Source organism: Lethenteron reissneri, chromosome 25 (assembly GCF_015708825.2).
Source record: "Lethenteron reissneri isolate LAM-NWPU_2019-01 chromosome 25, ASM1570882v1, whole genome shotgun sequence".
Classification (NCBI taxonomy): Eukaryota; Metazoa; Chordata; class Hyperoartia; order Petromyzontiformes; family Petromyzontidae; genus Lethenteron; species Lethenteron reissneri.
The window spans coordinates 2,919,602-2,945,843 of NC_083803.1; the positions used below are offsets into that span (position 1 = coordinate 2,919,602).

General features: G+C 43.6%; 1 protein-coding gene across 1 annotated transcript; it reads left to right on the top strand.

Moving 5' to 3' along the window:
* Positions 1-26,240, top strand: PLB1 (phospholipase B1). Its single transcript, XM_061558908.1, has 44 exons — positions 1-147; positions 246-289; positions 2,964-3,024; positions 4,407-4,465; positions 5,484-5,557; positions 5,669-5,712; positions 5,864-5,963; positions 6,487-6,538; positions 6,663-6,743; positions 7,159-7,224; positions 7,341-7,438; positions 8,144-8,222; positions 8,827-8,931; positions 9,457-9,552; positions 9,713-9,784; positions 9,992-10,090; positions 10,233-10,296; positions 10,486-10,544; positions 11,045-11,112; positions 11,287-11,330; positions 11,498-11,606; positions 12,046-12,097; positions 12,285-12,365; positions 12,476-12,541; positions 13,224-13,324; positions 13,610-13,691; positions 15,067-15,171; positions 16,006-16,101; positions 16,582-16,653; positions 16,768-16,821; positions 16,995-17,055; positions 17,184-17,242; positions 17,853-17,920; positions 18,040-18,083; positions 19,084-19,192; positions 20,161-20,212; positions 20,627-20,707; positions 21,370-21,435; positions 22,557-22,651; positions 23,155-23,236; positions 23,492-23,596; positions 23,728-23,823; positions 24,033-24,107; positions 25,199-26,240. The coding sequence occupies exons 1-44, from the start codon at positions 75-77 to the stop codon at positions 25,316-25,318; spliced, it is 3,369 nt and encodes a 1,122-aa protein (XP_061414892.1). The 5' UTR covers positions 1-74; the 3' UTR covers positions 25,319-26,240.
* The last annotated feature ends 2 nt before the right edge of the window (positions 26,241-26,242 follow it).

Here is a 26,242-nt window from a genome sequence, read left to right on the forward strand (position 1 = left end):
GCCATGAATAAACTCCGTCTGTGAAATGCTTTAAAAGGCGACGACCGAGTGGATTAATCACTGCGGACCCAACCATGCATCTCGTCCCACAGCGCGGCGTTGTCGCCCTCATAGTTATCGTTTTGGGGCAGGCATTGCTTTCAGCAGGTACAAATATATAAAGTAACATTGTTTTCACCGTAAGATTATTTTTCTGTGTTTTATTGATACAACGACTGAACTGGAGTTGTTTGTTTTGTTCACAGGAAAATGGTACGATCTCAACAACAAACCCACCAAGAACCCACGGGTAAGTCGAGAGCACGAACTTTGATATTCAACTCATGATAGTGGTGTTTCCTGTGTGCACCTAAGCATCATGACGAGCTTGTTCATGACCAGTGTTTGTTTCACTTCAGTAGAAGACTTGGGCAATTAATCTTCTATTCCTAAGTTCATAGATGAATTCCATGTCGAAGTCATTTCAGTGGTAAATGACCTTCTGTCTTCAGACCATGCATCACTTTCCTAGATATTACTGCTGCTTTGGACACCACAGACCATTCCATCCTCCTGAATATCACCTCCATAACAATGTAGGGATTTACAGCACACTTCACTCCTCGTTCCGCACTTACCCCTCAAGGGCTGTCCTACCATCAGAAGCCCCTGTTGTACATCACCTCATCATCAGCTTCATACTCTCAACCTCCTTCCTCTGGGCAAAATCATCTCCGGTTTTTAATATTGATCACCATTCATATACTGATGACACCCAGCTCTATGTTGTCATTAACTCCACGATTTCAATTCCCTGTCCAATCACACATCTTGCCTTGATGTGATCTCATCTGGGATCAATCCTAAATTCCTCCAGCTAAATATTGCCACTCTCGATCCCTGCATTATTCCAAAATCCTCCATCTGCAACTCCAGGTGATCCAAAACGCCACTGCCCGGCTTTCCACCTGCATTTGTAAGCGAGAATACATCACCCCATCCACAATAATCATGATGATAACGTTAATTGGCTTAGGTCGCGTAAGTATAAAAGTGTCGTGAACACACCACCACCCCGACAAGGTCAATTAGTAAGATTGCGCTCACCGTCTTCAACACCCTCCGTGGACTTTACCCTCCCTGCCCATCTCTCCCCTCCCGGAGTACTTCACCTGCCGTGTTCCTCTCTCCTCTCATCTCACTTTTACTCCCCTCGACACAACTCTCGACTCCAGCAAACGAGACTTTCTCCACGCTGTTGTCACCCTGCCCCCTGTTCAACTCCAGGCTCAAGACCTTTACAATGTATTTTTTTTTATCCTCTGCCTCTTTCTCCGTGAAATAAAATGTTGCAGCATCTTGAGATGTGGTTTCATTCGAACGCAATAGGGACAAATAAAAACGTGCGTTGTAAAGGCCTTTATGTGCGAGGTTGATGCTATTGCTTTTTCACTGCAACATTTTGAATAAACGCTGACTTACACAATCAGGTGACTAGTTTATTATCATTGTTGACATATACAGTGTTGTATTGAAATACTTTTTTTTTCTTCACATAATGCAGTTTAATAACGGCATTTTTTACGGCTTTATTCTGCTCAAACATGTTACCGAAACGCATTTTTTACGGCTTTATTCTGCTTAAACATGTTACCGAAACATCGCGTTTTTAAATACGCAATTGAAACCACCTGAGCAGATTACTGAGAAAACTATAATTGTCGCGTACGACGTAAAAACAAACAGTACTTTATCATTGTGATCATGTTGATGTTTGGGGTATTGTTACCTCACTTGAAATGGTTTATCAGCTTGGGCTCCCGGCGTGGATATTCCCCCAACCCACACCCCAAATCCTCGGTCACACGCAGCACGTACAGAACCTTTTTTTTATTTGAGAATCTTTCTTTGTTATCCTGGAGAAATCCGATGAGCTATGAAGCTCTTTTTCACATATGTCCAGTAGGGGCGTGCCAGAAAGTTACAACAACAAACAGTAAAAAACGATAGAAGTTCAAAGTATAGGAAAGGTAAACAAGTCACACAAACACGTATATAAGTTCAAATTGAATAAGTACATCATTAACGCGATCTAACCCAAAAAAATCCTACGTGTTAAACTACATCAATCGGGTGGGTGGGAGGGGGGTTGGGGAGTGGCATGAGGAGGTCTCCCCTAGGTAGACTCAGCCTCAAATGAGTGCAGTACCTGGTGCTGTGTAAACTTCGCCACTAGGGAAAACAAAGGCGGTCGCGCGGGGTGGTGGCCACCCACCGCCTCGATGTGCCGTGCCGGCCTTAGTCGGTGCTAATCGCTAGCAGCACTTGCCCCAACAGTCTGTTTGTGGATTTTCGGGTGAATGTGTGTCTTTGTTTGTACACACACCTGGCCGTGAGAGGTGATAAGAGACGCTTCAAATGCAAGGTCCGTCCACCCCGCTTATCAGTTACGTGCGGTTCTCAAAGGACGGCCGAACTTGGCACACACAGAGTCGCAGGGGTGGGGGGGCACTCAAGTTGACTCTCAAGGGACAATACGGCGCACAGCTAGCAAAGAATTACACGATTTTATTTAACTCACTCTGTTGTTGTTGTATCCTCAAATCTTGTAACTCAATTTTAACCCACTTCCCAATGTGGTATCGACTGCAAACTTGGTATACTTATGTCATACTGGTGACAATACTATATTCTAGCATTAAAAATAAATAAATAAAATTGTAACAATCTTCTTTATATGTTAAGTTTCGGCTTAGGTCTAATTGTCCACGGTCAACTGACGTTGGCTGTAATTGACCACGGTCCGTTACGTTATGGCAAGCTTCGGGGGCCACTTCCTGGAGTCGTGGAGTTCTTCCATTACTAGTACATTTCATTAAAGCGTGTTTCAAAAAAGAGTTTTGAAAAATAATTCTTATTTTTATCACGATTGCGCTTTCTCTGTGGGTTGCTTGAAACTGATGCCACGATTGTCAATTTCGCAGGTGTGGGGGAGTGTCGTCCCATGCACGGATACCGCCCCCTCGAACACCGTTCCCACATCAGGTATGTGAATTTGACGACACACCACGAGTTCACCATCAATATGCAGACACGCCGTGTATCCCGTTATGACGCGCCCCCGATAAGAACGGTTGGCTACGTACGGTGCGAAAGAACTTCAACACACATACACACACATGACCGTCTGCCGCAGGGATGACCAAACTCTTTGCACTAACACGAGAGCCACGAAACCACAGATACTACATAATAAACAATTACATTGTACAACTTTCGTTGTATAATGTGCAGCCATTTGCCAATCCTCTGCCGAATGAGGGCCTCTTCACTCCGTGTAGGTTGTGGGGGGTACTTGACCATACTTCACCACGATGGTCAGGACAGGTTGGTGAAGGCGGGGAGCATAGACGCTAGAGCATAGAAGTACAGTACAACGATTCGTTTTGCTACACTACTGTCGGCTGCCCACCACCACAACTGATGGATTTGTATGGAGCGGTGGCGCAGTGGTTCGCCAATTGCATTATGAATAAAACCAATTGAATTTAATTCCCAGCTATTTGCTATATCAGTGGAAAGCAATATCTGAAGCAGTCCTGGGCAGCTGGGCGGTCCTCTTTACGAACCCAAACAATCCCCATGATTTACACTTCACGGCAATACATAAACTGTAGAACCTGCATACTTGCCAATATTTTTCACGTTATTATTACGCACATTCGTTGTAACATAAGTCATCATCATCAACTATAATCTATCCACTGCTGGATGAAGGCCTCCCCTTGCCGTTCCCATTCCTCGTGGTCTTGTGATGTGACCCTCTTCCATCAAGCTCCTGCGCAAGGGCTTGTCCACGGTAGATATCCTCTGGAGCCTGTTCCCTACTTTTCTGGGGTACCAAACTATTAGCCATCGTACAATAAAAACAACACATGGTGGGCATTTTAGTTTGTATCGATCAGAGTGAACACGTGGGTTGGATTCAATGAGTTGGTGGGCTGCATTTGGCCTGCGGGCTTAGGTTGTGGGCATCCCTGGTCTTACGTAACAATAATTAGGTTTTCTGTTAACAATTATTCGTAATTATTCCTGAGAGTTCTGTTTATTTATAAAAGTGAAGAAACGTAAAATATTTCCATAGCTGGTCAGGTGCATGTTTCAAATGGAATTGAACTACACGTTATTAAGCGTTGACATCTGTGACGGGAATAATATATAATATTTAATTATGGTCTGATCAGCGGAACCACAAACAGTTTACGACTCCGATTCCTTGGAGTTCAGCCTCTAGCCAAGGTGACAAAGATAAGATTTGAACCGGGCGGGGTATGGTTTCTGATAAAAACAGCAATATTGCCCATTAGATTAGATTAAGCGTCAATGCAGCTGTTGAACAATAACTGTCGGTCACCTCCCTTCCGCAGTGCACAGCCTGCGCCCAGGCGACATTAAAGTGGTGGCGGCTCTTGGCGACTCACTCACGGTATGGGACGAGCTGCGAGTGATGGCAACACTTCTCCTCGAACACGCCTCTGAGCCACCTTTGTTTTTATCACACCTGAAAGCATTTGCACCTTGCATATGAACCCCCAACGTATTGCGCTATTACATTTTTTAGAGAGGCAGCAATCTCCTCCGCTCAAAATGAGCTTGGCATGGCGTTCATCTTCCATTGGTGTCCTTGGGCCCAGTTGTGGAAATTCCACAAGACTATGGTGGGACCTGGTCTCCCAATAAAACAACCACTGGTGCTATATAATGCAATTATCTCAGCATTCATAAATTATGCTATATGAAATAAAACAACATTTTATTATGATAATATATAATTATCATTGATATGTCTCACATATGAATCTGCTGACAAGGATAATTTAGCATGCTGCACACTTAGTTTATAATATAATTACTAATAGGAAATATAACAAAGCGTAAAAACGGTTATACAGCAATAATTCACATTTACTTGTCAGCAGTCACTATGAATCAACCTCTAAAAACAGTGGTATCTGTGCTTTCAAACTGGTTAATCAATTTGTGCTTCTCATACCAAACCTACAAAGGTTTTTGCCCCACGTTTAGTGTGTCCAAGACAGTAGCATGCGGCGCGTGTGCCGCACCCATCGGTGGCTAATACTATCGGGACCTAAACCGTGCCTCCCACAGCTCAACTCGCCATTAAATGATTACTGACACAATGTGTAAACACCAGCACACTGGGAAGGCCAGGTGTGGTGCTCTCATTGTTGCTCGAGTTGATATGTCAAAAAATGCCTCTATTGTCTGTGCTCCCCGGTTGCCTGGGTGACAAGTGGGCTATGTCCTTGCGGAATCCTGGCCGTCCTGACCGGGCCGGGCCATCGTAGGTGCTCGCAACAACACTTGTCCCTGCAAAATATAAAAGAAAAAGCCAGGCAGGGACTGGAGGGGTGAGCTGTGGGTCGTGTGACTCACACGTCGTTGTGATGCGTGTGATGTGCACGTAACGCGTTGTCTGCCAGGCTGCCAACGGCGCGGGCTCGGTGCCCGGAGACGTGCTGGACGTGCTACAGACATACAGAGGCCTGGCGTGGAGGTCTCTGCACATCGCCACCGCAAACCATTAACCCTGGCTTCCGTTCCATTTCAATAAAGCCACGCTGTGCACCTTCGCTGAATGTGTGTTTTTGTTCTGTCCTCCCTGCAGCATCGGAGGTGATGAAGACATCAACAATGTCACTACGCTCCCAAGTAAGGGCAGATTTCACTCCTCCGCAATGCAAACGTGACCAATTGTGCGGTCATTATATGAAGAAGAAAAAACGTTAAGCACTCCAATGAAATCCGAGCGCCGTAAATCGAGTGAATGAACGGCGATGAACAACTGTGTGTCCATCCTCAGATATCCTGCGCGTCTTCAACCCCAACCTGAAGGGCTTCTCCAGTGGCGTTGGGAATGATCAGAGGTTCCTCAACCAGGCGGTGCCGGGCGCCATCGCCGCGTAAGAGAAACCCCTTATGCATTCATTCCCTCTCCACTCAGCTCACTCACCGTGCCCAGCCCTCTCTTACCAAGCACCGTCATCCGCCATCATCGATCCACTGCTGGATAAAAGCCTCACCCCAAAGGCGTCGCCATCGCTCACGATCATGCGATGGAATTCGCCTGATGTGAAGTAATTTGCTCCACCTTGTCGGAAGGCGCCTCGCTTCCTCTGCCTGCCACTCTGTTGTGAAAACGATACCTTCTGCCCAAGTCCACTTATTTTTCGCAAAAGTCAGTTTAATGTCTCTAACTTGTACTCTTAACCATGTGTTTCCCTTCCTATCTCGCGATGTAATTCCAAGCGTACGTCTCCACGATTATTTCCACAATTTTCAGCCATTGTTCCATTTACTTAATTGATATCCCTGTTTTTGATCCCTATGTCATAACAGGTAGTACGCAACCAATGCTCTCACATCATGATGACTGTGGTGATTGATGTAAAGTGAGTGGTGCTTGTTTCCAATGCCCACCCACAGGGATATCCCATCTCAAGTCGAGAAACTTATCGAATTATTGAAAACTACCCCGGTAAGATCATAAAAACATATCCTTACAAGAAAAAATATTTAAATGTGTTTTTCACACTAATGTATTTCCTATTTTGTTTTGCAAAATACATTTAATGTATACATGGATGTGTAAACACTTTCAGGAGATAGATTTTCAAAATGATTGGAAGCTCATCACTCTCTTCATCGGAGCAAATGATGTGTGCAGCTACTGTGAAGATGAGGTGCGAACAATTCTGTACACACATTACTCTACACACCCCATGACCCTGAACACACCATTATCCATTCACCATGACCCTGCACAAAGATGACCCTGCACACACCATGGCCCTACATACACCATAGACCTGCACACACCACGACCCTCCTCCATACACCATGGCCCTACACACACCATGACCTTGCAGACACATGGCCCTGAACACACCATTACCCTGCACAAAGATGACCCTACATACACCATGGCCCTGAAAACACCACACTGCATCCCCCATTTTTTAAAGATGTTCAAAATTGGGAGTATGGGACATGGCAACAAAAAGGCCGTTAAACTCAAGTTCAAGGTACTATGTACATGTTTACTTGCAAACCATATTAATTCCCTCCACTGTGATCTCTTCGTTATTCACCCTCCAGATAAAGCACTCGCCCGAACGCTACATTAACTACATACAGACTGCGTTGGATATGCTCCACAGAGAGGTATCGATGCACTTTACCTGGACTCATCATTACAGTTTAAATTGACATCAGTGTTTTTCATCCACACTCCGTAAAAAGAGACATCCCCTTTGAGTGCACTTTCCCTGGTCGTTCAGGTACCCAGGGCCTTTGTCAACTTGGTGGAGATTCTGTACATCGAGCCGCTTCGGAAACTCCACGAGGACGAGAACAAGTGTCCCAAACAGCTCATGAGGTGTCCCCCCCTCCCTCCTCTTACCTATATAGCCTCTTGTTACAGCAGCCATTTTGCCCACGTCAGCAGTTGTTTCTTACTGTGGTTGTCCCACCTGATGACGGACGCTTGTGTTGCGCCCGAAACGTCGTGATTTAATTTATTTTATACCTACGTGACATTGCCGAAAGAACCAAAGAGTATGTGTGATGATTACTTCTAATATTCTATAGTTCTTTCGGTAAAGTCACGTAGATAGAAAAAGTAATAACAATAGAATAATAAAGTGAATAAAAAATATCATGGCGTTTCGATCACAACACAAGCGATCCTCATCAGGAGGCAAGATGAGGACTGCTTGTGTTGTGATCGAAACGTCGTGATATTTTATGCACTTTACTTTTATTCTTTTATTCTTTTATTGTTATTATTTTTTCTATCTATGTTTCTTTACCGAAAGAACCATAGAATATGAATTCCTGCAGTCACGAAAGTTTTAAGTCAAAATTACTTCTAATCTTAAAGTGGTCACTCGTCGAATATAGGATGTAACACAACATGCTTTATGTTAATGAAAGAAGCGCTTTGTAACGATTTAATTGAAATATATTTATATTCAGAATTGTTAACGAGTGATAAGTAATCATTGCATCAGTTGCCACTGATTAACAGAGAGCATCTTCATTTTTTTCATATTTTTTTTTCATTTCATTCTTAATTCCCCAGCATTCTGTGTGGATGCATCGTGGACCCCACAAACCCAGATGACTTGGCAGTGGTGACCAAAGCAAACAGGGCTTACCAGGTATGCATATTTCTCCCAGAGGGCCTCAGAGACTCCCAGCTAAGAACATGATGAACTAGGCATTGTTTTTTGTTGTTCAAAGGATTTACAAAACTCAACGAAAACTAAATCTCCATGGCCTTAATTGCTAAAGATAACGAATGAATAGAGATGTATGTACAATAAAATCGAAATTTCACCCAGTGCCGTGGCATTGTCGTTTGTTGGATATTGTTTAACTTTCAATAAACATTTTCCCCAGTTGTGCTCTCTCCAGTAACAACCTTTCGTCAAATAACTACATCTGAGATCCATTTCAAGAAGTAGGAGGAATCTTCATCACATGAGAGTCAAAGAAATATATTCTGGATTTTAACCAAATTAAGTGCAGGACCAAGTGTCCATTCATTGAGTTTTTTTGCACAGTCATCGGTGACGAAGCTGAGACCATCAACTATGTACACATTGAGAATTAACTTTAATCACAAGCTCCTGTCTGGATTCGAACCCAGGAAAATAGCAGTACCATCTCAGTGCTCTGACCAATGAGCCACCCGGTCACCTCGACCACTGTGTTGCCAAATGCCTCGCTTGACCTCGTGTGTGCCATCTCTTCCGTGAACAGGATTACAACAAGCAGCTGGTGGCTACAAAGCGCTACGACACAACGGAGGACTTCACAGTCGTGCTGCAGCCGTTCTTTCATGACGTCACCATGCCAGTCACAGAGGTAGGCCTTTCAGCAAGCAGATGCACTTTAAAGCGGTGCCACTTTAAACACTGCAAGATGGTTGGAAAGGAATCACGCTTCAATGACACGTAGCCCAAACGATGTGGCTCACATGTCCTTAAGGAAACGTATAAATCCCTACATTGTGAGAAATCTTCTTGGTTCTTTCGGTAAAGTCACGTAGAAGGGAAATAATAAAATAATAAAAATAAAACATAATAAAATAAAATTCTCACAACAGAGGACGGCTGCTTGTGTTGTGGCCGAAACGTCGTGATAATTTTATTTTATTATATTTTATTTTTATTATTTTATTATTTCCCTTCTACGTGACTTTGCCGAAAGAACCAAGAAGATGAATCCCTGCAGTCACGAAAGCTTTAAATCGAAATTGTGAGAAATGTTAACTGTTTACGTTGTAAGTTTACCGAAGCAGCAACTTGATTGCATAGTTCAGTGATTATAAAACATAATTCAGCCACACGACACAGTGATCACCTTGAACCTCCCTTGCTTGTTGTTCAGGGAGGACTTGCGGACGAAACCTACTTTGCACCGGACTGCTTTCACTTTTCAGAGAAGGCGCACGCCATGTCTGCCAAGGCACTGTGGAACGGCATGGTGAGTTTTTTCTTAAGTGTGAGAAATGCACAAACAACATTGCTGACAGCAGTCTTGTGGCTGTGTCACGGGTTGCCCTGGTCATCGCCGGGAAACTCTGATTCTAATGTATTGGTAAGTATCCTATGTGAAAGCGGTGTGTGCATAATCTCTCTTCCAGCTCGAACCAGTTGGAAGCAAAAGCACTTTTCAAGACTTCACGGCCAACATCACGATTAATTGCCCCAGCGTGGTACGATGCGACTACACAACACAATTCCACGTGAAAAAAGCTGTATTTTTGTAACGCGCACATTGAGCTAAATGAAATAAGATGATTTAAAAACCAAAAAATATTTTTGTTTTGCCTACGTATATTTGCTTTGCACCCAGATGTCGTGCCATAATACGTTACACTCTCCTATTTCGACCCAAACCTGTCCCCCCCCCTACCCTGTAGGCACAACCATACCTGCGAACGTACAAGAACAGCAACTACAGTTACCCCGCAGTGCCTTCCATCCCCCCGCCCCCCCCTGAGCCCACCTCACCCCCCAAGGTGCCCCCCCCCCCACACCCCGCATACCCCCACAAACCATCGCTTACACACACGTTGGCTTTTTAGTATTCTGGATGTGTGAACGTGCATTGCAGTAACGCATACATGTTAAATGTACTATTGTTTTAATTCTTACTTTCAGCCAAACTATGGAAGTGAAATCACTTGCAAGGATACATCTCCTTCCGCAAGCGTTCCGAGTTCAGGTACTAAGAGCACTTACTAAATGCCACCTAAATTCCACACACGAGGAACGTTTCAAATGCCACGTGCGGGTATCCAATGATTTCCGATTTGAATATACAATCAACCAGCTGGCAAAGGGAGCGAGCGAGATGTGCTCCATTTGAAGCTATTTGCATTTAATAATTCACAAAACCTTCCTCGCCACACAGTTCACGAACTCAGACCGGCTGACATCAAGGTCATCGGGGCTGTTGGAGACTCTCTGACGGTGAGTTCAAAGCTGCACCCTTTAAACGAAAGCTTCATGTCCACCCCTTGTACGACTGCCGTAGGCTGAAGCTGATGGGCGAACAGTTGTTTTCATCGTGAATAACAAGCCACTTTGCTGAGCTATCATTTGTGGTCAGGTCGCTTCTAAAAAAAACAAGTTAACACCTCAGTGGGTTCTACCTGGTAAGATGAAAACGAGTTTAGTTTTATTTGTATATATTTTTATTCAGTGATTTGTTTACCTTTCCTATACTTTGCATTCCCTATAGTATTTTGGTATTTTTCGTTGTTGTAACGTTTTGACCCGCCCCAACTGAACATCTGTGAAAAAAAGCTTTACAGCTCATCGGATTCCTCCAGCATAAATATTCTGATTCTGAAGCGTGATGACGTCATCCGATCACTCAGTCCCATAGGTGCACCGTTAAAACACGACATGCGTTTTTACGGAGGGATGTAAAATGCTCTTGCGCCGCTAACCGAGCGCGCGTTTTCCAGGCTGGCAATGGGGCAGGGGCTGACAACTTGCTGGAGGTGATCATTCAGTACCGGGGGCTCACCTGGAGGTAGGGCAGGGTCATCTCCAAAACCAAGGACGCACACCCACGACGCACCACCACGTGACGACGATGAGCAATGAGCAGCACCGCCCGCGCAGATCATCGACACTCGGCGCGATTTGTCGTTGAAGCACACATGTTTGCACGCAACAATGTCGGTGATTGTAATTTTGTTCGCAGCGTTGGTGGAAAAGGTGACATTTCCAATGTGACAACCCTTCCGAGTACGTAAGCACGATGGCTCAGTTTTGACATTGGTTTTTTTATGTAACGCTTTTCATGGTATTCGTTTATGCGTTGAAAATTAATTCTTCCATTATACCTTTCTGAGAAAGAATACTGCTAGTTTTATCCCTGTAATCGATGTCGTTTTATTTGCTCTCTTCCCAAGACATCCTGCGTCACTTTAACAAGAACCTGATGGGTTTCTCCACGGGCATCGGCGATGAAAATCACCCGGACTCCTTCCTCAACCAGGGTGTCCCGGGCGCAAAAGCAGAGTAGGCAGCTCCTTACCATGGCCTCTCCTTGGCGAGGTCTCACTGTGACGTAATTAACCCTCTCGTGATGAGTTTAAGGTTATACGTGCTGTATAACCATTTGAGAACTCAAGAGATCAGAATAGTCTCATTTATGAGAGTGACTTGAGTCAACAAAATTATAAAAGCAATAAAATACAACAGAGTACAATAATTTAATCAAAATAAATATTTGCGTGTAATTGAGCAGCACTTAAATGACATCCCAAATCATGGCAAGAGTCTACCACTACTTAAAACATGGTTGGCAGATGAGGCACATGTAAAATTATCTACATTTTCTTAGGTGCATGCATTGAAAATTATTTGCTTGTTATACTTTACATATTTCCATACAAATTGAGTATATATAGAGAAAAGTATTAAAACCATTAATTGCTTGTGTTCATTCTTTTTGCAGCGATATGCCAAAGCAGATCCGTAAGCTTGTGGACATCATGAAAAAAGATAATGTATGAACCGGAGCACACCATGCTGACAGTGACTTTGCCTTTTGCCGAAATGAAACGACTGTATATCCATTACTAATGGCTCCAAATGCAACTACTGTAACATTGAAGTAATTTCAACTGGCCATAGAACATTACATGCTTAAGTTGGCAGTTTATAATTGTACTATTGTTTTGCTTTATTCTGTAGAGAATAGATTTCAATAATGACTGGAAGATCATCACATTGTTCATTGGTGGAAATGACCTCTGCGCATATTGCTCAAACAAGGTTTGCTCCATTTACACGAAAACACGTGAACCAATCTAACACAAAAATCGAATGTTTACATTTTAAACGTGACACTGATCTGGACACCTAAATTGTGTGGATGTCAACAGCCCTACCACTCCGCCGACAACTACATAACGTACATCAGCGAAGCCCTCGACATCCTGCATGCAGAGGTACGGAGCTCACACTGGCACCCCATCGTTAAGATTAAAGTTTATTTTTATTTATCTGGGTGAGAACCAAGAGTCAACGCTAGTCTCAATTGCAAGAGTAACCTGGGGGGTGATTCTGCCAGTAGGGGGCGATGAATGTTATGTATATTCCAAATTTAGTCATTTGCGGGTACATTTTTTACTCTGAGAATTCAGACTCTGATGCTGGCACACAATGGTCTCGTCTTGCGAATGACGTCGGGAGATCCTCAGCGTCCACTGGGAAGCAGACAGCATGTAGTCTCACCGTGGTCATTACACCCACAGTAAGAATTATTAGGGCGGGCGACGAACACACGACCACGGTGTTCTTCACTAATTGTCAGAGAGGTACCACTTCCGCCGGTAAGACATCGGTGTGAGGGCCGCCACACCTGCCTACAAGGGGTGGTTTTCACGACTTGTGTATTTTCAGCGGCTGCATGTCCGGGGTCACGCTAAAGGCCACAAGGGGCCCACCAGTGCCCTCGCGGGCCTTGCAATGGAGAACACTGCACTACTACTAGGCCACGTCATAATCCATCAGCAACAGCCATGATCAATCCGCTGCTGAATGATGGCCTCTCTAAGCCGTCGCCATATTACATGTCCAACGTCCAGAAGTGTAGGGCAGCGTGAAAATCTCTCACTGTGTGTGCTGCAGGTGCCACGGGCATTCGTGAACCTCATGGAGATGCTGTACATCGAGCCCTTGCGAGGACTGTATAATGACGAGGACAATGATTGCCCCCGAATCATCCTCAGGTGCGTGGGGAGACACCATTGATGCATGGCAGACAAGAACCAAACCAAACCCCCAACGCGTTATATGCCGAAAGAATGTGGAATTTTTCACAACTTGCTCAAGACCGCCAACAGCAACGTGTGCTGCTCTGTGATCCTTTGAAACACCCTTGAACGTTTGTTTATGACGACAGTTGTAATAAGAGCTTCAAAGTGTCACAAAGAGGGCTTGCGGTTGGAGAATGTGTGCTTGCTGCACGGCGCCGCGACTCCCAAGCGAGGCTCAGGGTGAACGTGTCCCCGCAGGGAGCTGTGTGACTGCGTGGTGGATCTCTCAGATGGCTCCAGCGAGCTCGACTACCTCATCACACTCAACCGGGCATACCAGGTACTGCTGCGGAGTCTCCAAAATCCACGGCAAACACATTCATGAACACGTATGTCAGCGCTCAAGTCAAATTATTGTTGACACTCCGACTGATGCTCCTGCTGTTGTGGAGTGACTCATGCAGCCAGCTATGGCTGCAGAGTTTGGTAGTACATGTTGTTTTCGTCGTTTATTGTGAAAATTCGGTCACAGTTCCTATGATCACTGTTTCATTGCTTTTATGGCTTTATTTTGGTGATTTTCGAAAAGTTTTTCGGTTTGGCCATGTTTGTTTGTTGTAGTACAGAGTTAGACTTATGGCCTTAATCTAAGTTGTCTTGTTGTTGTTGTTGTTTGACTTGCATCCCACTGGGATTTTTGCACACAGTGTTTGTGTATGGTGCTTTTTCTGCAATATTTTGCTGTCTTTTCTTGGATTTTCTGTTTGCACATAGTCACTTTAAGATGTTTTCTTGTTCATGTTTTTGTTTTTTGTTTGTTGCGGTTGCACCCGATTCAAGAGCCGAATGGCTCACAGGGCTATACCTAATACATGAACTTGAACTATTAAAAACGCACACGTCCGCAAATCCTCACACGGCAGAAATGCTAAGCTGCACACAAAGAAGAATGTACCGCTCAATGCAAATAGAAACATTCTCCCATGTTTTCTTTTTCTCAATGCGAGCAATAAACTAATAGTTTGCTGGACACAACAGTGGCAACAGTTATACAGCTTACACAATGACATCCTCCCGCTGGTTAAATATTGTGCACACATTACAGCTGTGCAATTCGCTGGGGTTCACGATATACAACTGGCTCGTAAAAGTCACGATCCAACTTCGTTCCAATGCACAAAGAGATTTAAATACTGGACTATCACTAGAGATAGTTAAATTCATACACTAATACATCTATACGAAAACCCAAGTCCCAGTAACTAATTGCATAAACAAAAGGTAAATGTTTACCTTAAGTTACGATGCTGTATACATGAGTGTAAAGCAGAATTTTTTCCCTTAAGGCATTTTAGGAAACCAGCCAAAAGGGTTACATTGTTGAATTTACACTGGTGACATCATTTAAACGCTGGTGAATGAGTTTGGTTGCCGTTAGATATATGCTGTAACAGTACTGGTTCATAACATTCAAAATGCAAGCATGTAATTATCGATGTGGTTTTAGACCTGTGTTTTGAATTGTGGCACTCGGTTATAAGACTTGATGTACTTTCTTGCTCATGAAATAAGATGAAGATGATGATGTTGAAGGCAACAACAATGATGATTATGATTAGTAACAACAATGGCGATGATAATGATGATGACGATGATGATGACACTGACACAGATCATGACAAGCTGCTGGCGTGCGCTCTGTCTTCCTCATGCAGCAACGACAGCAGGAGCTGATCGAGAGCGGGCGCTACGACACGAGGGACGACTTCACGGTGGTGCTGCAGCCCTTCCTGCGTAACCTCACCATGCCCATGAATTCGGTCAGCGCAGTCACCAGCACAGTACAATGACATATATGCTCCTCCCTGTGTAGCCTTCAACAGCAAGTGCTGCTAGGGAACACCTATTAAGGCTCGAACAGCACACGGGAAGATGGTGTGGCTGCTACCATGCCCATTAGACTTTGTCTCCGCGGGGCTGATGTGTATCACACCACACTGGCTACTCATCTAAGGCGGAATCAACCAAAGGGATACTCAGGACTGTTTGGGAAATGTGATCATTGATGTTAATCGTGGCCGGGAATTGAACTCGAGTATCCGAGTTTGTAGCACAGTTTGATAACTATTACGCATCGCCCACCTGCACAGCACACACCTTCCACTGTCAATGTTCTTCGGTCACAGACACAAAAATATACATCTATGTGTCCATAATCTAAATAAGTTAAATTAGATTGCAACAGATGTTTTGTCATAGGCATGTATGAAGGCATGTATTCGTCATACTAATATTAAATCTCACACTTACAACACATGCATCGAAACATGAGTGAGATTGACCATTTGTACGATTGATGTAAATAACATGCTAACGTTCCGTTTCGGTGAATTGAGCGAACAAATCTGTACAAATTAAATAAAAGACTGAGAAAAAATACAAGTTGATAAAAACCGATACACAAAACAATGCGTCCTTGAATTGAATCCTTGCCCCCGAATCGCAACAACAACAACAACAACAAAAATCGGCAAATCCATGCTGGGGTTGTTTCATCAGACGCCTGCAAAGGTGGTGAACAGCGTGCAGGGACAGGGTGATCAGTTGTGTGCTGTTGACCCTCTTTGTTTGGCACGTGCCTTGCTGGTGTGCAGGCAGGGAAACCAGACTCGTCGTTCTTTTCTCCGGACTGCTTCCACTTTGGTGAGAAGGCCCATGCGCTGTCTGCCAAGGCCCTCTGGAATAACATGGTACGACGGCACTGTGACCTCGAGGCTGGTAATCGACTGCGGCTGTGCGATAGATGAAATGACCTTTCGTGTTTGTGAGACGTGGATGTTTCATGGTTACTAACACATTTTTGTTGTTTATGTCCTTTGTTTATGAGACAATAAAGGATTGAAAACCCGTTATCTAATCACTCGCCTCTATTTAAGGCAAAGTAGTACTCAACCTATAGGTGTTGTGCTTATCTTATTTTGTGAAATCATAAACAGAAAGAATCAGATAACACCTGTTTCGGTTGAAAGTCTTCCAAAACAAAACCATTTGCAACTTAGTTTGCAACGCCCATGTGCATTGCAAACCTAAAATGCATCTGACCTGTCTCAACCTCAAGTCAACTCTGTTGGAAAAATATAGCACATTGCCTTACCCACAAGAATAGCTGATGTTAAAGAATGGTGAGATGATGATTTAAGGCAAATGTGACCTTACTTGCTGGTTTGCAGCTGGAACCTGTGGGAAAGAAAACCATCGATCAGGACTTTGTGGCTGACCTGTCCATCCGCTGTCCCACAGAGGTACGATAACACCACCACCACCACATACATCCACATCTCATGCCACTGTCATTGCCTTTCATTATTGCAACAGTGTGTTGAAAATTAATAAACAGCGAATATTGATTTTTGCAGAAAGAACCATACCTATATACTTACAAGAACAGCGACTACAATTACAAGAAAAAGGTGAGATATGACATCAAGACTAATATTATTTCATCACAATATATTTTCTCAAATAGATTAAGTGCTTTGTGGTTATATCATGCTTACAAATGTCTGTCTTTGGCTTATTCTGAAACTTAAAAATGCACATGTTAAAGAATCTATCTTCAGGAATGACTTTTCTCTCATTGCAGAACTGGGGAAGTGATTTCTCCTGCACCGATACAACTCCATCAAGCACCGTCCCCACTTCTGGTGAGATGGCAGATCACACGCAACGCCTGTGCTCGCCCTGATGTAAATCAACTTCGATTTTGGTTGGTGACGACAGAGATTCTTGATTCGAGTGCTGTCTCTGCTTCCAACCCTCAATCCTCATCCAGTGCACACCCTGAGGCCAGCAGACATCAAGGTCATTGCGGCGCTCGGCGACTCACTGACGGTAAGGGGACGGCACAATTCCCGACGGCACGGCTTCAAACATATTTGGTCGTGAATCGCTCATGGTGCACATTAAGCTGACAGCGGTACGCCTGCCTTCTGAATTTTAAATGCATCTTTTGAACTAAAAGCCGTGTCCGTGCATCAGTAAATGCTATGCAAGTCAGCAACACTTTTCAGCACTCTACTTTAACATGGTGCCTTCACTTTCTAAGTTGGGCACACACAGCAAGTTGTCGAAGGTTTCCATGCATCTCAGGGCAATTCGGCAAAACCAATGTCTTAAGACTGTTTGCCGAAGTGCTTCCGTATCATTTTTTTATCTCGATGCTAAGGCACAATCACGCATATTGCGTGCCACGAATCACACGCTTAAGATTGCCATTCGACATTCCTCAGTCTGCCACATTTTGGTGATAAGCAACGATCGCTTTGTATATGACACCCAATCTAGTCGGTTGATCAAAGGCTCTGCCGTTTCATTGTTGGCAGAGCTCGTGAGGGAAGGAACATGCAATTGACATGTACTCGACAAGTAACAGCCTGTGTGAGCATTGGGGTTACTCCCTCCCATCCGATTTAACGCAGTTCTCTGTGATAATTGTCCACAGGCTGCCAATGGAGCCAGGGCCGACTATTTTAGCAACGTTACCAGCCAGTGGAGAGGGGTTTCTTGGAGGTGAGTTGGGCCACGAAGGGAATCACTGCGCACCACTGAACATTACCACGATTATGAGTTATGCCTGCCGAGGAAGGTCGGTCATCTTTCATCATTTTTTTTATTTTTCCCTCACACAGTGTTGGAGGAGATGAAACTCTCAGCACGGTCACGACTCTTGCAAGTGAGTAACGCCGCGATTCTTCCGCGCAAAATAATTTGCACCACAGCCGGCCAAGCAGGGTTGTTAGCGATGCGTTCCATACACAATGCTGATCGGGTGGGGGGGTTGAATCTGGGTTTGAAAACACATTCCTGCGGAGGGAGCTGGTAGGAACGTTGGGTTGCTCGGTCAATGTCCAGGGTCAACGGCGGCGTGGTGTATTCCGCAAATATGCCCGATTGTGAGGGCGGGCACAAGCCGGCGTGAGTAGGTTAAACGTTGAGTTTTATAAGAGCACCACGAGGTGACCAGCCCCTCCCCACCCAGCCCCACCCCTCCCACCCCCCACCCAGCCCCACCCTCCCCACCCAGCCCTTCCCCACTCAGCCCCACCCAGCCCCACCCTCCCCACCCAGCCCCTCTCCACCCTCCCCACCAAGCCCCTTCCCACCCTTCCCACCCAGCCCCTCCCCACCCTCCCCTCTCCACCCAGCCCCACCCCTCCCATTTTGGATGCACGACGGACGGACACAATAATCCCCTGTGGGCTGGTGTAACCAGGAGGTTCCTCCCAGTAAAATGAGTTTCACTTCATGGTGAATGCAGCTGTGGTTGTCGTACGAACAGACTGGACCCTGCTGTAATCATGATGAGCCGCTGGACGAAAGGTCTCCCCATTCTGTCACCATCTCTCACTGTCTCGCAATACTGAAACTCAGTCCATTAAGCTCCTGCACACAAGCCGATTTGAATTATCCATCTCTAAAGTGGTCCCTGCCATAGTAATATGTAATTTCCACAACTTGCTCACCATTTGAAATGGAGCACTGTGACAGCCAGAGATGATATTCCAATTATACGTGTGCGTGTATGCTGAACTTCTTTCGCACCGCACGTAGTCAACCGTGCTAATCGGAGGTGCGGGTGGAATGAGGGTGCAAACTGAATCGTTGCCCGTCCAGAGATCCATCACCTGACGATGCCCTGTCACACTCTTTGCTGTCCTCTCACGCCGACACAGACATCCTGAAGAAGTTCAACCCCAATCTGTACGGCTTCTCGGAGGGCATCGGCAGCAAGGACTCTCCTAACGCGCGGTTCAACGTCGCCGTGCCGGGAGCGCGTGCACGGTGACTCATCCCCACACCTCGCGATCGCCACCTCGCGACCCGGGGAATGCGACTGCAATCATTAGTCAGAGCTTGAACGACATTATCCCGTGGGTTGAGATTCATCAACCGTACTTGATGTGAAGCTTTCGTGACTGCGGGAATCCATACTCTTTGGTTCTTTCGGTAAAGTCACGTAGTTAGAGATAAAATAGAATATTTTATGTGACTTTACCGAAAAAATGTAGTATTTTATTTCTAACTACGTGACTTTACCGAAAGAACCAAAGAGTATTTATCATCCGTACTTGGAGGTGGGAACAGTGCCGGATTACCCTCATGGCAAAAGTAGCTACATATGCTACGGGCCCCGCACTTTGAAGGACCCCGCGCTAAATGCTTTCAAGCTATCAATTCCGGTTCAGTGATTCTGCACTTGCTCTATTACTATAGTACTATACCGCCTTCAACTTTTACGAACGACTGGGTGTTTAAGGTTAGCGATTTGTCGTATTATCTGGCTGTATAGCAAATGAAAAAATACAATTACTTTACTATGCAAGTTAAAAATGTGTGTTTTAATATTAATGTTTTTTTTTATTTAGGGCCCCTTTATAACATATGCCACAGGCCCCGCACTAGCTTAATCCGGAACTGGGTGGGAGCAATTATTCGTAACCATACTTGCCAGCCCTACCGGTGGATTTTTTAATCCTTCCACCGCACCTCCGATTAGCTCGGTTGGCTACCAACATTGTGGAAGAAGTGCTAAATACATACATAAGCAGCAGGCTGTCAATTGTTAAACCCCTCTTACTGCATACCGATTTTCAAAGCTATTCACACAAAAAAATGCTTCGCAAAAAATTGCTTTCATTGTGGAGAAAATAACATTTAAAGGCTTATTTAAGATGTGTATGTGTGGAACCGTTGCTGTAGTTTCACCGCCCGTGACATTGTATTGATCCTTGCACGTTCTGCCACGGCAGAAACCTCACTGGGCAAGCACAAGAGCTGGTGACTCGCATGAGCAATAACAACGTGAGTGTGTCTGTATTTTCTGCTGTAGCAGCTGCAAAGCTGCACAGTCCGAGGTCCTTTGTTTTATCGCAAAGAGAACTGGTCAACCAACTTAGCTGAGCCATGCCATCAACCCATACGTACCATCGCGGAATCCACGCTCATTTGCTGTGTAGGAAATGGTCTGGAACAGTCTTCACCACCTGAAGTCAAATCAGCCGTGGCATTCGGTGTTTTTAAGACCAGACTAAAAACATTTCTGTTAAATTTAACTTATTTGAATTTTATCAGTGCCGTAATCCCCACTTCCATCTCAGCTTTTTGCCGATTATGCCGTGTTATCATACTTGAATTGATGTATTAATTGTTTAACGTCCAAAGCAAGTGAAGAGTAATGCTGCCTACTGTTGATGTTTTGTGTTCACCGATAATCAGAATATTAACTTCAACAATGACTGGAAGCTGGTGACGATCTTCATCGGTGGGAACGACTTGTGCCAGTACTGCCTCAGCAAGGTAATCATTAATCCTTGCATTTATATTGTGCCCATAATAGAACAAAACATGTCAGAGTGAATATTTTTTTTTAGCCGACAGGATGCCCTGATCGCAGCTGTCCCTGTAGCTCAGTGCCAGCCTGCACGTGGGCATTAGTCTACCAGCAGGGGGTCGTGACTGCTTTATGCAATCCCAATCGAGTTATTTCAATTTCACGCCAGGTTCCGCTGCAGCTCAGCCTCTGCTGCCTGCACCCCTGTCATGAAACCTAAACTTTAAAATGTATCTGCCCGCCTGATTGAAAGTGCTCATGTGACACACTCCTACTTAGGTCCGCTTTCTAAAACATTTGGCAAGAGCTATCCACTCCACAGCAATGTGCTTACTACCTTTGCCATTTGACAATTCATTGTGATGTAGTTATATATTTTCACACATTTTTACAATACAACTCCTATTTATATGACATTTATAACGGCTTCTCCAGACACTGTAAACGTAGCTACATTTACAGGGGAATTGATGCAAAGGTAATCCTCAAACATGTGCAAATGAAAGTTACGTGAATGATCATAGTTGTAATTTTACAATCATGCAATGGGAATATAGTTATTATTTGACAGTGGCGTACATTGAAAGTTACTTTTCAGTGATCCTAAATCTAATATTTGTTCCAACAGGGAGAAAGTTCAGCTGACAAGTTTGTAAATCACATCTCTGCAGCCCTGGACATTCTGTATGAAAAGGTACATCACCAAGTTCCTTGGAACGGCAGATTCACATTCCATAATGCAGCCAAAATTACCATGTTTGTATTTTACAGCTGTCTTGCACATACACATATATATACTGTAGTAACAATTGGGAGCAGAATAACGGACAATCTAGATTTTAGGAAAGGTGTGTTACCATTGATGACAGTGAGTGTCAGATTATGGAAAATACTAATTAATAACTATTCCATGTCTAGCTTTTCTAAAAAAAAAATCATCCAAGCTCTCACAAACCGAGACCTACTTTAAAAAAAATAGAAAGATTCAAAAGATATTTACGATAATATAATATTTATATGAAGACTGCACGAATGAACAAAACATATAATCATAAGGTGAGTCGGCCGAGGAGATCAGCTCTCACCAAAATTATTCACAGCGACATTTGAAGTTATATTTTCCGAAAATTGGATTGAAATATAAAAGCACAGACAAATGGAGAAAGTATTAACTGTCTCAGATTCGACAAAGATACAATCATAATAACAACAAATTGTGATTGAAAACCTCAATAAAGAAGGCTGCAAAGTTTGGCTCAAGATACGTATGACAGAAACACAAGGTAATGTACAAATTCGCTAATAATACAACTGTAAAACACATCAGAGTAGACATCCTGAGAAATTATTATGAGGGCAGCTGAGAGTGTATTGGAAAACTTAACGTGATAATGAAAAGCAACTAATTTGCCGAAAGCAGATGGGTGTAGGCTTGAGGACGCCTTTCTCCAACAGTCGACTAATCATGGCTGAATATTATTATGGACGTTGCTATTGCAGTATACACTACTGTGCACACGGTTTCCTTAACAGCGCAAGCACCATTTGGTTCAGGCTCGGGTATCTGCACACACTTACAAGTCGGGATATTCAAGTTAACAAATACAATTCTACGTTACATTTTGTTTGCTTGAGTTTTTACTGAACATTTGTCACCGTAAGATGTGGTCCTCAATGTAACTACAATCCATTTAACTGCATTTAAAAAATGAAAAACCTCTCAATAGTCCTTCACGGTAAACTACCGTGGCGTGATCCTTGAGCAAGGATGTCACCAGAATCATGGGTCACGAATAAAGCGGCGTGTGTGCACAGATGCCGAGGGTGTTTGTGAACTTGGTGGAGATGCTGGAGATCAAAGGGCTGCGGAGACTCGTGTCCAGCGCTTACGGCTGCTCCAAGAATCCGAGGTCCACACGACATACATTTGAAACTGAAATAATCAAGTGTTCCTTCTGCATAACACCACTCCAAATGGTCCAATTATTTTTGCGAATTTCCAGTTCGTATAGGGAATTCGAAATGTGGAGTGGACACCCACGGGCTATCTGCACATGGATCTCGATCATGATAGTGAATTCCGTAATTCTCTTCTGTGCCTGTGTTTACTGCCCTCTCCAGAGGTCCAATTTATTTTCCTTTGGAAATATAAATTATCCAATACTGGCTAGTGCCAGTAGTTGATGATTTTAATAATCCTGACATGTCTTTTTCTTATTATATCAACCATCGTATTTACAAACAGGAAGAATCATCTTATTTTACCCGATGTCTATCAAAATAAAGAATGGCATACACTGCATTGCACTATTTATTTTAGGGGCAACAAACTTTCGATGTATTCATTTGTATTTTTGTATTGAAGTAAACATTATGAAAACTATTCAACGATATATATTTTTTTATCATACAGGTTACTTTGCCCATGTTTCATCAATCCCGGAGAATATTCTAAGGAGCTAGAAGAAATGGTCATCGTCAACAGGGAGTACCAGGTACTATTTTTATTTTTGATTGTGTTATTTTTGCTTTTATTATTTTCAATTTATTTTTCATTGTGGTTTTTTTGGCTTTTATTATTTTCAACGTATTTTATTTTTTATTATTTTTTTTTTGTTTTTTATCTACGTGACTTTACCGAAAGAACCAAGAATATGAGTACCGGGGCACATTAAGGCCCGGAATCTGTTGGTGCCCTTAAAACACGTAATACGGCAATGGTGAACTGTGATGTCACTGTGCCTTTGCAGACAAAAACCAGCAACCTGATTGCCAGCGGCAAGTACTCCGACCGCGATGACTTCACCGTCGTTCTGCAGCCCTTCTTCCGAAACACCTTCCTTCCACTGGACGAGGTTGGTGCCCAAGGGTCACATTCACTTTCACCAACTCCTTGTGAACATCATGCAATGGACAAGCACTCGATCTATGCACAGATGTCCTCTTGACAGCACTGCGTAACCCCTGCACTCTCCTCCAATGACAGCTCAATGAACCAGACCTCAGCTACTTCTCCAGGGATTGCTTCCATTTCAGCGAGAAGGGGCAGGCCGAGATGGCCATTGCTGTTTGGAACAACATGGTGAGTTTACTGTAGTTCAAAACTAAACCATCTTACCATGGCAGACACAACACACCACAATACATTTTGCTCATGAAACATACACGCTCTGTGTACATTACATGCTTATATGTACGTGTTCTTATAAGTACTATACCACTACAATACCTGTACTGTTTGGTGTGATGGAACAAACTAAAATATATTGTGATTATCGTCCTGTTATTCAGCTGGAGCCCGTGGGTAAGAAGCAAACGTACAACGACTTTACACCAAGCAGGAAAAAGCTGAAATGCCCTACAAAGGTGATACATTGCACTAAATCAACGGGATTAAGTACACTGCACCTTCAAATGTGAGCTAAGGCAGTCGTGATTATTAACAAATGTGAAGTTACTTAGAACTGTAACTGCTGATAGGTGTTCCGGATAAAAGTGAAGTGACAAATCGCAACGATGACTGCCCCCTGACGGTGACTATGAGCACGTGGGTTCATGGTCTGGTACCCGATTTACACGCTTTTATTATTTAAAAAAATATATTGTAACTCAATTTTTACCCACTTCCCAATGTGCTATCGACTACAAACTTGGTATACTTATATCATACTGATGACAAGACTATATTCTATCATTAAAAATAAAAAAAATATTTTTAAACATTTTACACGCTTTCATTTAACTCACTGTCTGTTGTCGTATCTTTAAATCTTGTAACTCAATTTCAACGTCTTCCCAATGTATCGGCTGCAAACTTGGTACTGTATAGGTATGCCATACTGATGACAATACGATATTTTATCATAAAAATGTAAAAACATTTTTTGTTACATTTTACACACTTTTATTTAACTCACTCTGTCTGTTGTCATATCCTCAAATATTGTAACTCAATTTCAACCATCTTCCCAATGTCGTATCGGCTACAAACTTGGTATAGGTATGTCATACTGATGACAATACGATATTCTATCATTAAAAATATATCTTTTTAAAAATATTTTTTACTGGTCTAATTGTCCACGCTCAACTCACGTTGGCTGTAAATCACAAGCTGCGGGCCCACTTCCTGGAGTCGTGGAGTTCTGCCATTACTCGTACGGTACATTTCATTAAAGCGTGTGTTTTTAAAAAGCATTTTTAAATATATTTTTGTCTCCAAGAAATTGTTCTCGATGCCCTTCACAAGGACACAACTACAATGCAACATCACATACATTGTTCAATAGCCAAGTGAACATGAGGGAGAGCTTGTGTCCGAATCCTAACGTGTATAGTTTATATGAGGATTTGTATTTATTTAGTTAAAAATGCAGCTGAATCACTCCAGGATCAATACGTATATATAACACACCAACATTAATGTACTTGCATATGGTTTGTCCTTATGCCTGCAGGACCAGCCGTACTTGTTCACAGAGGGACCATCATCAAAATCAGATGGCATGCAGCTGACAGCCTTGGGCAGCCTAACACTGGCAAGCTGCCTCATCTGTCTGTTCAAGTCCATGAGTTAAAGACAAACTCTGAAGAACAGAAATGCTCCTTTGAGCAGTAGCGTGGCTGTGGATTTTTGATGTTCGATAAATGTCACTAATGCGGCGACCGTTTCATATTGTACTATGTTGGAAATTACTAAATTAAGTTTTCCGAACTGTGTTAACACACGTGTTACATAATGTACTACGTTTGCTAGCGACATTATGTACAGCGGTACTTTGTAATAAAGCTGATGATGTATCACCAAGCACTCTCACCACACCCTCACCAGTCACCTGATACCACCCACCAGAAACTCACATGTATCACTCTCCACTCATTTGACACAGCCCTCATCAGACACTCACCATTCACTGGATACTCACCAAACACACACCTAACACTCACCAGACGCAACTCCCACTTTACACACACCTAACAATCAGCACACTATTCGCCAGTAAGCACTATAGGGCTGATACTGGGGATCATCACATGGGCCTTTTACAATTTTAAAAGCACATGGGCAGCTATCCACTCAAAACATTGCATTTTACACTTCACACACATGACCCTTCCACCAACCGCCCCACGCGCGCCTGAGCTGAACACATCGATTGGTCCAGTATTTTTGTCGGGAAATTCGAATCCGGCTAATCGAGGATTATACGGTGTTGGCCACGTGACCTTCGGTAATGACGGATCGACACTGGGGAAAATTAAGCATCACAGACGATCGCTTGACACTGGAGAGCATGCAGATTGGTCAGAGATGAAGGGCAGACGCCAGATGGCCGGTCGTGGGGAAATTATGTATCATAGATGATCGCTTGACGCTGGGAAGCATTCTGATTGGTCAGTGATGGGGGGCAGACGCCAGATGGCGGGTAGTATTTGAATGTAAAGATTTTGAATGTCATTTGATTGTTTGCTTTTACTATTAAAATAAATCAAAAACGACT